Source organism: Eptatretus burgeri, chromosome 5, assembly GCF_056783735.1.
Source record: "Eptatretus burgeri isolate ZD-2024b chromosome 5, Ebu_testis_v1, whole genome shotgun sequence".
NCBI classification, from domain to species: Eukaryota; Metazoa; Chordata; class Myxini; order Myxiniformes; family Myxinidae; genus Eptatretus; species Eptatretus burgeri.
In genome coordinates, this window is record NC_140965.1 from 82,674,568 (window position 1) to 82,688,932 (window position 14,365).

General features: G+C 42.8%; 1 protein-coding gene and 1 long non-coding RNA gene across 3 annotated transcripts in view; one reads left to right on the forward strand and one right to left on the reverse strand.

Moving 5' to 3' along the window:
• The first annotated feature begins 2,058 nt into the window (after positions 1–2,058).
• Positions 2,059–14,365, forward strand: part of LOC147026841 (uncharacterized) — a 45,837-nt gene continuing 33,530 nt past the window's right edge. For both annotated transcript variants that reach the window (XM_085882674.1, XM_085882675.1), the window contains exons 1-3: positions 2,059–2,250; positions 2,438–3,838; positions 7,811–7,972. In XM_085882674.1, coding sequence (XP_085738800.1) covers positions 2,202–2,250; positions 2,438–3,838; positions 7,811–7,972 — 1,612 coding nt within the window. In that variant the 5' untranslated portion in view covers positions 2,059–2,201. The remainder of the gene's footprint in view (positions 2,251–2,437; positions 3,839–7,810; positions 7,973–14,365) is intronic.
• Positions 2,139–5,629, reverse strand: LOC147026842 (uncharacterized). Its single transcript, XR_015058525.1, has 2 exons — positions 5,096–5,629; positions 2,139–2,194 (listed from the first exon to the last, which is right to left on the reverse strand). It is a non-coding gene; the product is annotated as an uncharacterized LOC147026842 (long non-coding RNA).

A 14,365-nucleotide genomic window follows, 5' to 3' on the forward strand; every position in this document is an offset into this window, starting at 1 on the left:
TTTTAAATGTTAACTCTCTTCAAAAGGGATGTCTAAGTTTACCAAAATACTCAGTTTTCATTCATGTACTCCCTGGGAGTTCCTTTAGTATGCATGCAAAGTATGCATCTTTGCAACCACCAATAAATTATTTTAATGCTTAATTATAATGTATTGTATAAATAATATTTATTTATTGTATTTTCATCTAAATACCTCCATTATTTAAAACGATATATATATATATATATATATATATATATATATATATATATATATATATATATATATATAACCAATAATATTAATTTATTATTATTATATCAAATGCATTGCAATCGAAACTTGTTAACTTGAAAACCAACCAAACTTAAATAATAGGTGATGATGGAATCCAAAGACATTCTCACAAGACCTGATCAAACAATCAGCCAAATATCCTCTGTTTAACATGATGGAAAAAAAAAAACCTTCTCAGCACGTTCCACAAAATTATCCTTTACTGAACAAATTCTTGTAAATCTAAGTAGCTGAGATGAAAAGACATTGGAACCCATTTTAATTGATGCATTATGACCTGGAAAGGTGTACAAGACTACAGGGAAACTGAAATCATCAACTTTATGATTATACACTTGTACTAAAACCATTCTGTCCAACTCTAACCAAAACATCTAGAGGTTCGTTTTCTGATTCATGTTCAAAATATACCATTCATTTGAAATCAAGTTGTTCCTCGATCATAAACTGACATTTGTAGCAGAAGGAAAAAGTTAACCAATTGCTTAACTCTGCTTTTTTGCTTTGCGTGCACAGGTAAAATAATCCTCACGCTGTGAGAGCATAGGGTGTCGAGGCAGTTTCCTTGGAAAGGGGGCACAATCCTGGACAGGTCGCCCATCAACCACTCTGATGCACGTGACTCAAATGGCCCCTTCTTCCCAAAAAGCTGGTACTCATATTGCCGACATCGGAAGGATGAAAGGCTGAGTCAACCCGCCTGGTGTTAATTAAAGAAATGACAGGCTTGGACTCAAGACCTTTGAGATCGTAAGCCAGCCACCTTAACCGTTAAGCCAACACCAGGCTTCAAACGTGAAATAATGGAAGGAAAACGTGGAAATGAAAGTGATGACTCGATTCCCCTCGAGGTTTCAGGAAAGAGTTACGAGTCGGATTGTACAAGGGAGTTCACAAGGTGATTCAGGTAAATGTTAACGAAACCCTTGCTGAGTCAGTTTGAAAAATGATTCACTCCAAACTTTGACCGGCATTAAACTGTGCTTACAATGGATGCTCACGTGAAATGATTACACACATTACGAGGACAAAGTGCATTTTACAACCCGGTATGACCGAACCACCCAGCATAACCAATTTTTAACTGGATCTGTCGGACTCATAGGGCAGAAGAAGTTGATTTCCCCTCTCTGATTACTCGTATCTCCTCCAAAAGTTTCCTCTTCTCTCCCCACCCCTCACTCCTGCTCCACTTCTATTCCCTCCTTTCTCAACCCCTTAATACAACAGTAATACACCCTCTTGATTCTCCTGTTCTCCCCTTCATTTAGAATTGTTAATTCAACTTAACCGCCTCCACCCTCCCAATCAACCACTCTCCACACACACTGATAAAATAACGAATTTCCCTCTTAATGCTGACAGATAAAAGCCATTCAAAAAACAAACATCAGGGGTAAATACCCTTCATCGTTTCCCTTCCTGATCCTACTGGCAATCCTAATACAATGGAATTGGAATGTGACTTGTGCTGATTTACTCACATCAATAGGATGTTTGAAATGATTCTTACTTGATACAGTAGCCAAAAGAAGGAACGATCTGGCTCTTCAGTAAACTCTGAACAAAATAATATCTTGTTCATGTGGTTTAAAAGGGTAAAAAGGCAGATTTTTTTAGAATATTTTTATGTTTAAAAAAAAAAGAGAAGTTTTAAATATTTTTACTTAAAAATAAACTTTAACATCAAAATCATGTTCATGCCTTGTATAAACCTTCGAACATTCCACGGTGCTGTCTCACCACATGGTCTTGAGGCTTCCCCTCCAAAGCTCCACAATGGATTCAAGCTGCTGACGTCTGGCAAAGGAAACGGCGGCCTCCAAACACAGCAGCGGAAGGGTGGGGGCGTTTGAACATTTCGGTTCAACTGCCGAAAATGTCCATCCATCGCCAGCAAGCTTGCACGATCTGCCTGTAAAATGACATTGAGCCAAGCGACAACCATCACACTCAGCCTGCTCCTTACAAGTAAGAGTGTCTTTTTGTGTGTCTGTCTCCCACACCATGATTGGGTTACTCGGGACCCGAGGTTGCAGTTTGTAACGGTTATCCTGTTGGAAGTTACATAAGGTAGTTTGACTTTGCACTTCTTAATTGTGTCGGAATTGCTTTCAACAACCAAGTTGAAGAAAGATTCTTTGTTGTCTGCACACAGGGCTCTGCCTGGCACTCGAGGTCAAAACTGCACCTGAGGCTCCCCTTCTTGTCTGGGAAGGAGAATCGCCGGTGCTCAGCTGCTATGTTGCTCTGGCAGGAGAGCCGCATTCGCCACGTGCTGTCCGGAGTGTCGGCGTTGGCCGCGACCACTTGACTGGCGACATTCCCACAGACAGTGTGTGGTCTTCAAACAGTGGCAGGCCTTGGAGCTCAAGCAAATTTAAAATCCTCAATGGACAGCCGACATTTTTGCAAAAGCTCTTCATGAATTCTGTCAGAGCTATAATTCCTATAAAAGAAGACCGCTCTAATTTCCCAATCAGAAAACGGACAGGCCATGATGTTCCACCAGCTCCAACTTTACATGGAGAAAACGGTTTGGATTTGAGGACGTTAAATAAACTCTATCTGGTGCAATCTTCAACAAAGATACAACAATCGGTTGTCCAAAAGGCATTGGGCCAAAATCGCAGCACCTTTCCCGAGGAAGGGTCTGACTTCCATTCAGGGGAATTGAAACCACTCATCATTGGGGAATCTCAGGACTCTGGGGCAGCTCAAAGGCAAAAAAGCCCTGGAAGGTCAACCCCAAAACAGCAGCACAGACTTGCGGTATATCAACATGGGATGAGCCGATCTGCAGGTCGGATGAGGAGGAATGCAGCATATACACAAAATGCGACAGACAGGATAAGTTATGATCCAAACGATCACCTTGATGCTTTCAACCGAGAAAAACTCAATTACAACTCAAAAGCGACAGATCGAAATGCGTTGATGAAGATCATTGATGAAGAAGATAGTCCGAGCCACGGTATGAAAAACGGTTCTCAAACCTCAAATACCACTGAGGGATATGTGGTCCTCGAAGATGGATTGGGTAGTACTGTTAGATCACATGATACATTGCTTACAAGAAATTTTATTGCAATTCGGGAGTTGCAAGAAGAGGGTAACATCCCTGGGCTTGTAAATAGATCTCAGCTTGCAGGCAATTTTTCGAAAGAAGAATCGAGCAGTAAGGATAGAGGGTCTCGGCCGGTACAAACGACTGAAAAAATTCCAAGCGTAATAGAATCACCCCAAAATACCACAAGATCGGAAGTCTCAACTTCAAATAGGAATGTTCGAAAGGGTCCTACAGCTTTTATTGTGCAATGGTTTTTGGTGACAACCAGCGGAGAGTCCAGGGAGATCGCTCGCAGGGATCGAAGAGGGCAAGTGAAGGTTCTCAAGGAGTTTCGGAAGCGCTGGAAAGTTGAGTGGGACTCCAGGAGTCCTACTTTGTCATTGATTCTTCCACACTTACAACTTCGTGATGGAGGGACCTTTCGGTGTGCTGCCGTGCAGGGGTCGGCAAAAAAGGGTGTCAATGCTTCATCCGACGTTCATGTCAAAGGTTTGATAGATCTTTCATTTGTCTCCATTGGTTCTTTATGAAACCTCATTTTCTACTTCAGTGATATTGACAACTTGACATTTAATTGTGGTATTTTGGACCTGATCCCCTGTTTTTGGATCTGATAGCCTATGCTGTGGGCTCAATATTCAGGGATAGACCTGCACCATCTTGCATACGTACAAAATGAAAATCTTTTTATCCCTCTCGCCCTTCTGGACTCCATTTACATCCTGATCTCCTCTCCTTCCAAAGTGCTTCTTCCCCTTTTTCTCTTTCTTCTTCCTTAAATCTTATGTCTCCAACCACTGTAGCGGTATATCACCTGGACTTTAGTCAGGTGAGCACCCACCCCCCTTCCTTTTTAGCCCAACTAGATTTTAGTCCGGTGAGCTTATGTGATCGAGCAGTGTCCGTAGGTGAGTGAGTCAGTCAGTGAGTCCATAAACACTTCAGTCATTATCGCTTGAACCAAACACAGGATTTTGATGAAATTTGACCACAAGCTTCATATCTGAAGCCCAACACAGGTGTATTGACCGTATCAAGATCCGCGCTCATTAAGGTGGTCTATGGGGGTGGGGGAGGGGGTTAACCCTCCCAAATAGGTATTTGCTCTCTTCTCGGAAACTACACACTTGATTTCGATGAAACTTGACCACAGCCTTCATCACCTGTGATGTACCAAAGTTTGCTCACGGCATAAAAAAGTCAGGGTCTAAGCAGGGGATTTCAGTGACTGTTGCTCCTGATCCAGGTGAGCTTCAGGATTTGTAGCCCTATTTTTTGTTATCATTTCCCTATTGCTTCACATTTTATTTCATTACTTATCCCATTTGCCTCCCAAGATTAGAATATGTAAATCTCTTCCGATGCCCATGGGATAATCACAGCGATTTAACAGGGCCCATGTATTCATTATGATGGAATGATACACCCCCACACCCCTCCCATTACCTTTTACCTGCACTTGTGCCCTTTTCCTTTCTTCCCTTTATTATTATTTCCTCCCAAACCCACTCTCACATTCCTCTAACCTCCTTTCTCTTCTTTTTCTGAATTTAGATTTTTCCAAATTTATCCCCCACCCAGTGCATACATCTTTGATATATGGCCCATTAAATAACTGGAAATGTAATGAGGTGAGATTGATCCAGCACACCTGTATCCTGTATTTGACTGGCACATGACATTTGGAATATGACCAGTGTAGTCTTATTTATAGCACTTCATGAGCTGGTAGGGTAACACACTCACCTCTGATCTGTCCAGCATGGGTCCCGAGCTCCACCGAGCTGTAAAAGGTCGCCCTGGTGTTTCACATGCAGGCCAATTTGGCATCAATGTGTGTGCCGACCAGACTCGTCCACCTGCGCTGGGTGTTGATGACCATTAGAGATCCCACAGCATCCTTCACGAAGAGTAGGCGAGTTATCGCCAGCACCTTGGATAAATTTCAAATTCCTGCCACTTTTTTATATACATTGTCGAGGCTCGTATAAGAGCAAACACACAATGCACAGCAAGGGCGGCATGAGACAAGAAGTGTGGGAGAGGGGAGAACAAAACAGTGGGGAACAGAGACATTAAGAGATCTGTGGAAGGGAGAGGGATGGGGCGGGGAACATGGGGTATCCAAGATGGACATTACAGGGACTTTCAGGAAGGAAAGCAGATAATTTGAAGGAGGTGGGTTTGGGGTGGATTAACAGGAGTAGAAAAGATCGTTGTTTTGGATGGGGGAAGATAAGAGGTAGTGGTGAACTGCTGTTTTGAAGGCCAGTAGGGAAGAATGGGATTGAAGAGAGTGTGAGAGTTTATTCCAAAGGCGGGAAAAAGAAGAATGAAAGAGTGAAGGTGATCAGTGATTCGTGATTTTGGTAGTTTTACCAGAACGGGGCTGTTGGCGGACCTTGAGCGCCCTGCGGAAATATGGTGGGGACAAATCGCAGGCAGAGCAGGGGGGAGGCCAGAGAGGAAATGGAAGAAGACAGACCACCGACCTGCCTGCAGTGAGAGAGTGAGAGGCCCAAAGAATCGGCCTCATCGTGGGAAATGCCAATGATCCGAAATGCCTTGGTTTCCACAGCGTGAAGCTGAGAAAGGTGGGAGGCAGGAGCACCAGCCCAGAGGAGAGAGCAGTACTCCATCAGGCTGTGGACGAAAGCCTTGTATGTGGTCAGGAGCTCAGGTGGGCTGAGGAAGGACTTTGCACGACGGAGGATTCCCAGTCAGCTACTGGCTTTGGAGGCCAGGTTGGAAATGTGGCTTTCCCAGGAAAGATCATTGCAGATAGTGAGACCCAGAAGCTTAAATGAAAGGACTTCTACCAGAGGATTGTTGAGAAAGTCGATGGGGCAGTGGGGGGGGGTGGGGGGTTCTAAACGGTCCTTTCAGAGAGACAGAGTGAGAATGTGAGATTTGTCAGGATTGAAAGACATGTTCTACATGTTGGACCAGTTTGTGATTTTATCCAGATCTGCAAAGAGTGAAGAATATGTGACTTGCCGGTCTGAGGGATGACAGATGGTACGGCAGAGGGTGGAGTCATCAGCAAAGAGATATAGAGGATTTTCCAGAGAGTCGGAGAGATCATTGATGAAAACCAGAAAAAGAACAGGGCCCAGAACGCTACCTTGAGGAACTCCAGCCTGGACAGGAAGAGGGGATGAAAGAACTCCATTTAGGGCCACATGTTGACTGTGACAGGAGTCGAAGTCTGTGCGCCATGAGTGGAGATGGCCTTAGACACCATAGGGAGAGAGTTTGGTGAGCAGGGCAGGGTACCAGACCGTGTCAAAAGCACGTGATATGTCCTGGGATATGTCAAACGTTCAGTCGAATGTTTTCGGCTTTCTACTTTCAGTCGAACATCAGGCCTGGCCAATTCGTGAACAATGTAGGTTAGCCAGGGCAGCCAGTTCTTGAAAGACTTTTACCAAAAACGTTCCCTATACGTAAATCACGTGCAAGACGAAGGCATTCGTAGACATCAGTGTACCATCGTGCGAATTACAAGGACATTAGCAGACTTTGGTCGAATACCTATGGTATGTGAAATTTGAACTTGGGTTCTGAGCATCCTGGACCATCTATTTGGACAATGCTAAACGGGTTGATCTCTGACCCTCCTTTACATCGCATATGAACATGTTTGATTGACAGTGTGTGGATGGCTTCAACCAGGCACGACAGCTCGTATGATGATATGTTGGTCCATAAATTATCGGTCGACTGTTCGGGTTACCAAAGCTTTGCACATTTACCATTGGGTCGTACCATAATGTGAGGGTAGATCATGAACTGGAAATATTTTTGGAATCTTAATTATTGCACTCACATGTTGCCTGGATGATTCTTCTTCCATTGAACGCACAACACTGTGGGGAAGCATCATTAGCTGAGGGTATGGCTATGCTTGCAATTTAGGTTAGGACATGGATTTGGAACTTGTTCAGGGTGTTAGCGATAGCTCGATCTCCTTATGTCCACCAACAAATGCTGGCACATGGGATGCCCAATTTAACGTCTATCCGAGCGACAGCACACACATTCATACCTCGCCCCGCCTGCAAGACACCAGAGGGTGTTCAGTTACCAGGTTCCTTGTTGAGCTGAACAGATCCCTGAATGACAGGTTGTAGCTGGGCCGAGATTCAAACTCAGGCTGGATATCTCAAAGGTTAGTGTGCGTACCTCTCGGCCATCCTGCCATCCCTGCTACCTAGATAAGCACATATTGTTGCCTTGCACTTCGAGAATAGCCCGCTAATAATAATACTATAATTGACTGTGGTTCTGTGAAGTGCAAAAAAAAAGAGCCTTTTTAAGATTGTTGAAATAGTGGAGGTAAAACAACTTGTTTTAAGGGAAACTGATACATATCTACATATCTTTAGTGCTTTTGGATCAATGCGTACAGATGTGATGGTCATACAAATTCAACTCTTGGTTGTTGTTGTTTTTTAACAGTTATACCACACCCAGCACCACCGACTACAACTTCTATAATCTTGACACCCCCTGAGCTCAGCACCAGTGAACCTTCTCAACATTCCACACTGAGCCAACCTGTGCTCAATTCCACTTCCTCCAAAGCTGTGGAGATTGCTCCCTCACCTACACTGTCACAAGGTATCCATCAAAACCGTGGTACTCATTTATCCGCAGCCACACAGCAAGTCCAAAGTATCATCCCCTGCGAGGAGGGCAGTGTCGGTGAAGCAGGTCCTTGGGCAATGAAATACACGAGGTGGTTAGAGTTAGACACAGCCTTTTAAAATTTTATCTACAAAATCTTGAGTCAGGGAAGAGAAGGCATGGTCAGGATTTGAACCTACAATCACAAAATTACAATACAGAAGATCAGACACTTGAGCTAATGCAGAACCCATCCATCCAACCAAAAGTACCAACACTTTTTTTTAAATGTGTTGCCTACTGCTCTCTGGGTATCATGGTGTTTTATCACGACAGTTATCTAAGGCTCATGAAGGTGCTTAGAAGTAAATCACAGGTAGGACCAGGACATTATTCGACGTCAGAATACTTTTACATGAGCTAAAGAGTTCACAGAACACCTTACCCCGTGCAGTCTTGAGAAAAAGGACACGGCAAAGGTCTTTTCAACTCTTGTTTTGTGTTTCCGAGCACGATCGATATTTCCTAAGAGCCGCGATTTTGTCTGAAACTTGATAGTCCCCCGCTGGAGAGCGTGAGCGGTAAATTTGATTGGTCGAGATGGCATAAAATGGCGTAATATTTTGTCCAAGTACTAAACTGGAGGTTTTCTTTGAAAGTGGCAACAAATCGATTTGTGTTCTATAGTGTTCAAGTATATAATTCAGTGAAATAAAATAACTGTTTTAAAAATTGTAGAAAAAAATTTTTTTTTGTCATGTTACATTAGTTATTTGTGCCTGTTGTTTGTGTCCTTTGTGATGTTCCTTAAAATGGTAAGTTTCTTGTTTGGAATGATTTTCATTATTGTTTTTTTTTTTTTTTTACACCATGTTGAGGTTAATGAAAGAGCTAATACACACACATGTATAACAAGGCAGGAGACAAGAGGGGTGGGAGAGAGAAGCACAAAATAGTGGGGAACAAAGACAATCGATATCTGTGGAAGGGAGAGGGGTGGGGTGGGGTACACGGGGAAAAAAAATGATACTACTGAGCAGGGTTTATTCTAAGGAAATTTACAACTGCACAAACTCTGATGCGAGGCAGGGGCGGGAAAAAATGGAGGCTGCGAAGCAGCTGAGCACGACGGCGCAGCCGTCGTGGCACGTAGCAGCGCCGAGGCCCGGAGGGCAAGGCACGTGGAGCGCGGGAGGGTGTAGGAGGGGTATCCCCTCCCGCTGGGTGGCTCTGGGGGGTCTCTCCCAGAAAATTGATTTCTAGATGCTCTGTGGTGCATTCTGAGGGGTATCTTGACCAGTTTCATCTGTCAATCTGCCATATATAGCTATTTTGCAAGAAAATAATATCTAATTAATTACACACATATTTAAGAGTGGGTTACTGTAACGCTTGGTATGAATCATCGTCACGTGATACATATCTGCAAACCAAAATATACCAGTCACCCATACCTATTGTAACGTCTCTTTTCAGACATATATATATATATATATATATATATATATATATATATATATATATATATATATATATATATATATATATATATATATACAAATAGACTGAAAAATAAATAAATAAGTAAGTTAATAAATAAACAAATAGATACTGTTTTTAGTATATGTGAGGTAATTTATATAATTCTTTTTTGACAGGCATGGTCATCGGTCAGAATGGATATCAGGAAATGGTTTAGTCCAGCTGGTGGTGTAGCATCCAAACCTGGTGAGGGTGATGATACCATACCAGGTACATCAACAGCTACAGATGAAGACAAACAGTCTGAGGCAGATACAGAAAGTGTAGAAGATGAATCAAGAGAATACGAATTGGAAAGAAGTACTTCTGAAGGTAGTGAAAACACAAATGACCCTCCAGCAGATAACTCAAATCCATCTACAACCAACAGTGATCAAGGATGTTTTGTTCACCTTCACAGACATGGGAGACACTTAGTGTACTGTGATCCTTGTATGAATGTGAAATGTGGTAGTCTATTTCATATATTATGATTTATGTAATATGTATGATTGCATTATATTGTAAGGTTAATAAAAAAAAATAAGTTTTGGTCAGCTATCAGACTATCAGTGATGTCTATTGTGGTTCCTTCCTAGTTTGTGACACCCTAGCCATGCAAATTCAAACAGAGAACAAATTGACAACTGCACAAATCTGGATTTACAACTGCACATTTTGAATTTACAACTGCACAAAAGGGGTACAACTGCACGTTAGAATAAACCCTGCTACAGAGACTTTCAGGGAGGAAAATAGGGAATTTTAAGGTGGGTTTTGGGGTGGATTAACGGGGGTAGTAAAGATCAAGATTTTGGTGGGGGAAGATAGATGGTGGTGAACAGAGCTGGAGGGAAGAGTGGGATTGACGAGAATGTGGGAGTTTGTTTCAGAGGTGGGAAAAACAGGAATGAAAGAGTGTTGGTGAGCAGTGATTCTTGATTTTGGGAGTTTCACCAGAAGGGGTTTTTTGGCGGACGTTGAGCGCCCTGAGGAAATATAGGGGAGGACAGATCACAGACAGAGCAGGGGGGGGTGGGCAAGGCCAGAGAGGAGACTAGAAGACAGAAAGACCACCAACCTGGCTCCGGTGGGAAAGTGAGAGACCCAAAGACTTAGCTTCATCGTGGGAGATACCAATGATCCTAAAAGCCTTGGTTTCCACAGCGTGAAGTCGAGCTATGTGTGAGATAGGAGCACCACCCCAAAGGGGAGAGCAGTACTCCATCAGACTGTGAATGAAAGCTTTGTAAATGGTTTGAATCTCAGGTGTGCTAAGGAAGGACTTTGCATGATGTAGGATGCTCAGTTGCTGACTGGCTTTGGAGGCCAGCTTGGAAATGTGGCTTTCTCAGGAAAGATCATGGCAGATAGTGAGACCCAAAAGCTTGAATGAAAGGACTTCTTCAAGAGGATTGTTGAGAAAGTAGATGGGTTGGGGGGGGGGTTCCAGACAGTCCTTTCAGAGAGACATGATGATGGTATGAAATTTGTAACTGCCAGAGAGGCAGACAGACGACAACGATTACCTTACTCCCCTCTGTTCATGTGCAATCGGGACAAGATTCCCTCCAATTTGTCAAATTCAGAGCCAAAGTACTGCTAAACTGCAGGTTCGTGTTCCACATTGGGTGGCCATTGAGGAACCTCAAAAATAGAGGACAGTTGCATTTAGTGCACAGTGATTTTTTTTTTTTTCGAAAATAAATTTAGTGCTAATTAATTTTTATTTATACAGTACATATGCAGCCTGTGGCTACTTGGCTGCATCATTTTCTGGGAGCACAGCTGTGTCGCTGATGCGGTGCCCCTGTTACCAGCACAGTGGTACTCATTTTGCCGAACTCGGAAGGATGACAGGCTGAGTCAACCCTACCTGGTGCTAATTCAATGGGGAAAAACAGGGGGCTTGAACTCAAAACCCTAATATCTTAAGCCACGACAGGGGGCTTGAACTCAAGACCCTAAAATCTTAAGCCACGACAAGGGGCTTGAACTCAAGACCCTAAGATCTTAAGCCATGACAGGGCTTGAACTCAAAACCCTAAGATCTTAAGCCACGACAGGGGGCTTCAACTCAAGACCCTAAGATATTAAGCCACGACGGGGCTTGAACTCAAAACCCTAAGATCTTAAGCCATGACAAGGGGCTTGAACTCAAGACCCTAAGATCTTAAGCCACGACGGGGCTTGAACTCAAAACCCTAAGATCTTAATCCACGACAGGGGGCTTGAACTCAAAACCCTAAGATCTTAAACCACGACAGGGGGCTTCAACTCAAGACCTGAATATCTTAAGCCAGCCACCCTAACCATAAAGCCAACACCAGGCTTCAGCAGATTCATAATAAGCACAGTTATAAAGACGACCAGAAAGTTTAGTGTACGCACAATTCTCACATCCACTGCTGTTGATAATTCTGTCCTTCCCTGGCGTCATTCAGAAGAATTGTTTGTTCTTATCCAGGAAGTAAATAAAATGTACATATCTTTTCACAAGAAGAGTGTTCCTTCGACCATTCTGAGCTAAAGGACGTCTAAAGGACATTCTTGACATTTTTTGGCAAGATGAACGTTTAACAGCGTCATGCAACAGCCGTGACGTAATGACGTCATAAAAGGAAACAACAAATGTTTAACAGCGTCACGCAACAGCCATAACTGTTCCATAAAGACTTCATAAAGGAAACGTGACAAATAAGATCTTTGTTGGCATTCACAGGACCAATACAAATGCAGCATCATCCTAAAAATACTCTTGGTGTCTGTCTGTCTTTTTTTGACCATGATATACATTGTCATTATTTATCCAATCTCAACCAAACTTGACAGGAAGACCAAGGGCCACATGATGGAGGTTGTAGCAGCAACCCCCCCCCTTTTCCCCGAGGGGGTTACACCCTGGATGAAATCTGTGTTGAGGTGTATATCCATATTAAAATAGCTAATCATGGCGTTTTTTAAATACAGCTTATAATAACAAAAGTATAAATTCAACACTAATGATAATTGTATCATATTAATGTTATTACAAAATAATATGAATACAAATAATGTCCCTCCTCCCCAAGTGAGTTTTCCCTCCTTGGACAAACACGGTGTTGACATGTTTAAATATCTTATCGTGGCGTTTCGTGGGCCTACCGGAGGTAAAAAAAAATTATTATAAACTACAAACACCTTTTCAAACAGTCGCAACTGCTGTTTCACACGAAACTTAAAGGGAGGAAACCCGACATGACCCTGTCGCTACTGCAGGGTTGAACTAGTTGATGAAATGGGAAATATATTAATCAATGAAAACCAACAATCAAAAGTTCAATTGTGGGTTGAAAGCTTGGGTGGCTCAAGAGGAAAATAGATGACATAAAGGTAGGTGTCCGGTTTCCTATCAAAGAGGACAAAGTGGCAGAAAAACGGACTGTCCTCTATAAAACCATACAAATGGCCACCCTAGTTCTGCAGTTTCAAAATATAACATTCAATTGACATTAAGTCGGTCCTCAATTATAGATGGACATATGGAGACAGATAGATGGTGAACAACATCACCAAAGAGGCAAATGGCTTCACCCCACTTTTCACTTTGTGTGCAGAGTAATTGCAAGAACACTTTGTGTGCAGAGTAATCATATACCATGTCCAAACGCTTAGATATGGTGTATGTGGGATTTGATTCTGGCCTCGCTGGATCATGAGGGTTCAGATGGGAACACTAACAGGTCAATCCTTTCCCCACAATTGGATACTTCCTGGAGTGAATGGTCAAGGTCGGTACGCTATCCCATCGTTTCCTCGTTCAGCCCTCCTATGAAAGTAGAGCTGCCCGCAGTATAACCATACGGTGTGCTTCGTTCCATGGAGGAATTGGCGCGTGCGTGCCTCTTACACATGTCGACGCTAATTGCAATACTAAGAACCAAACAAATTGGATGACCTATTCACTACAGGGACTCTGCTGTGTGCTTAATGCACAAAGGAAAAGGCAAATTATTAAACTATGGAGAAAATGTTTAAAAAAGGAAAAAGCAGGACACACACAGTCTGCTATAGTAACCCTCATCTTCTTAAACTTCGAGAATCCAGGCTCGCTCCTCACATCCACTCATTTGTTCCTCTTTTCTCTCACTTGTGAAACCAACTTCCTCAGTCTGTTCAGTTCCATTCTTCCCTCCAGGGCTGCAAGACAGCTGTTCACCACTATCTCAGGTCATCCCCCATCCATACCCATGATCTCTTCTACCCCAAATTATACCATTCCCAAGCACTTCCTTTTTCAAGGTCATTGTGAGTTCCTCCCTCGTCTCTTTTCGTTTGTTAGTTGTCGGTTGCTTGTTCCTTTTTTCTGTTTAATCTCCGCTTTCCCTTACCCCGTCTTGCTCTGTTGCACATTGTGTGCAGCTTGTTCATGTCCATGTGTCCTTCTCCTTCTCCTCCTTGACCTCATTCTCACCCTCACCCTCACCCTCACTCTCACTTCTACACTGCTCTTGGTGTTTCTCCCTTTCCATTTTGTTCCCATCCACTCTGCTCTAGCTCTTCCACGAGCCAAGATCAAGTATATGATTTATACAAAAAAGAAAAGTGCGAGTCACAAAGTAATATCGCTCTGTAATGTGACGACACATCTATATCTGTAGGTGCTCGTTCAAGATTGCCTTTTCTACATCTGACAGTTCAACACACATTTCAGCATTGAACCATTTGTGGATGGAGGTTATGTTTTCACCCCTGTTTGTTACTTGGCAAAAAAAACAACAATTGCCAAGTATTTTGATCAGTTCAGTTAGTTAGTTTGTTTGTTATGACGAAAATTAAAATTTTTCATCAAATGTCGGTAGTCTCAACTTAGAAGTCTATTGATTT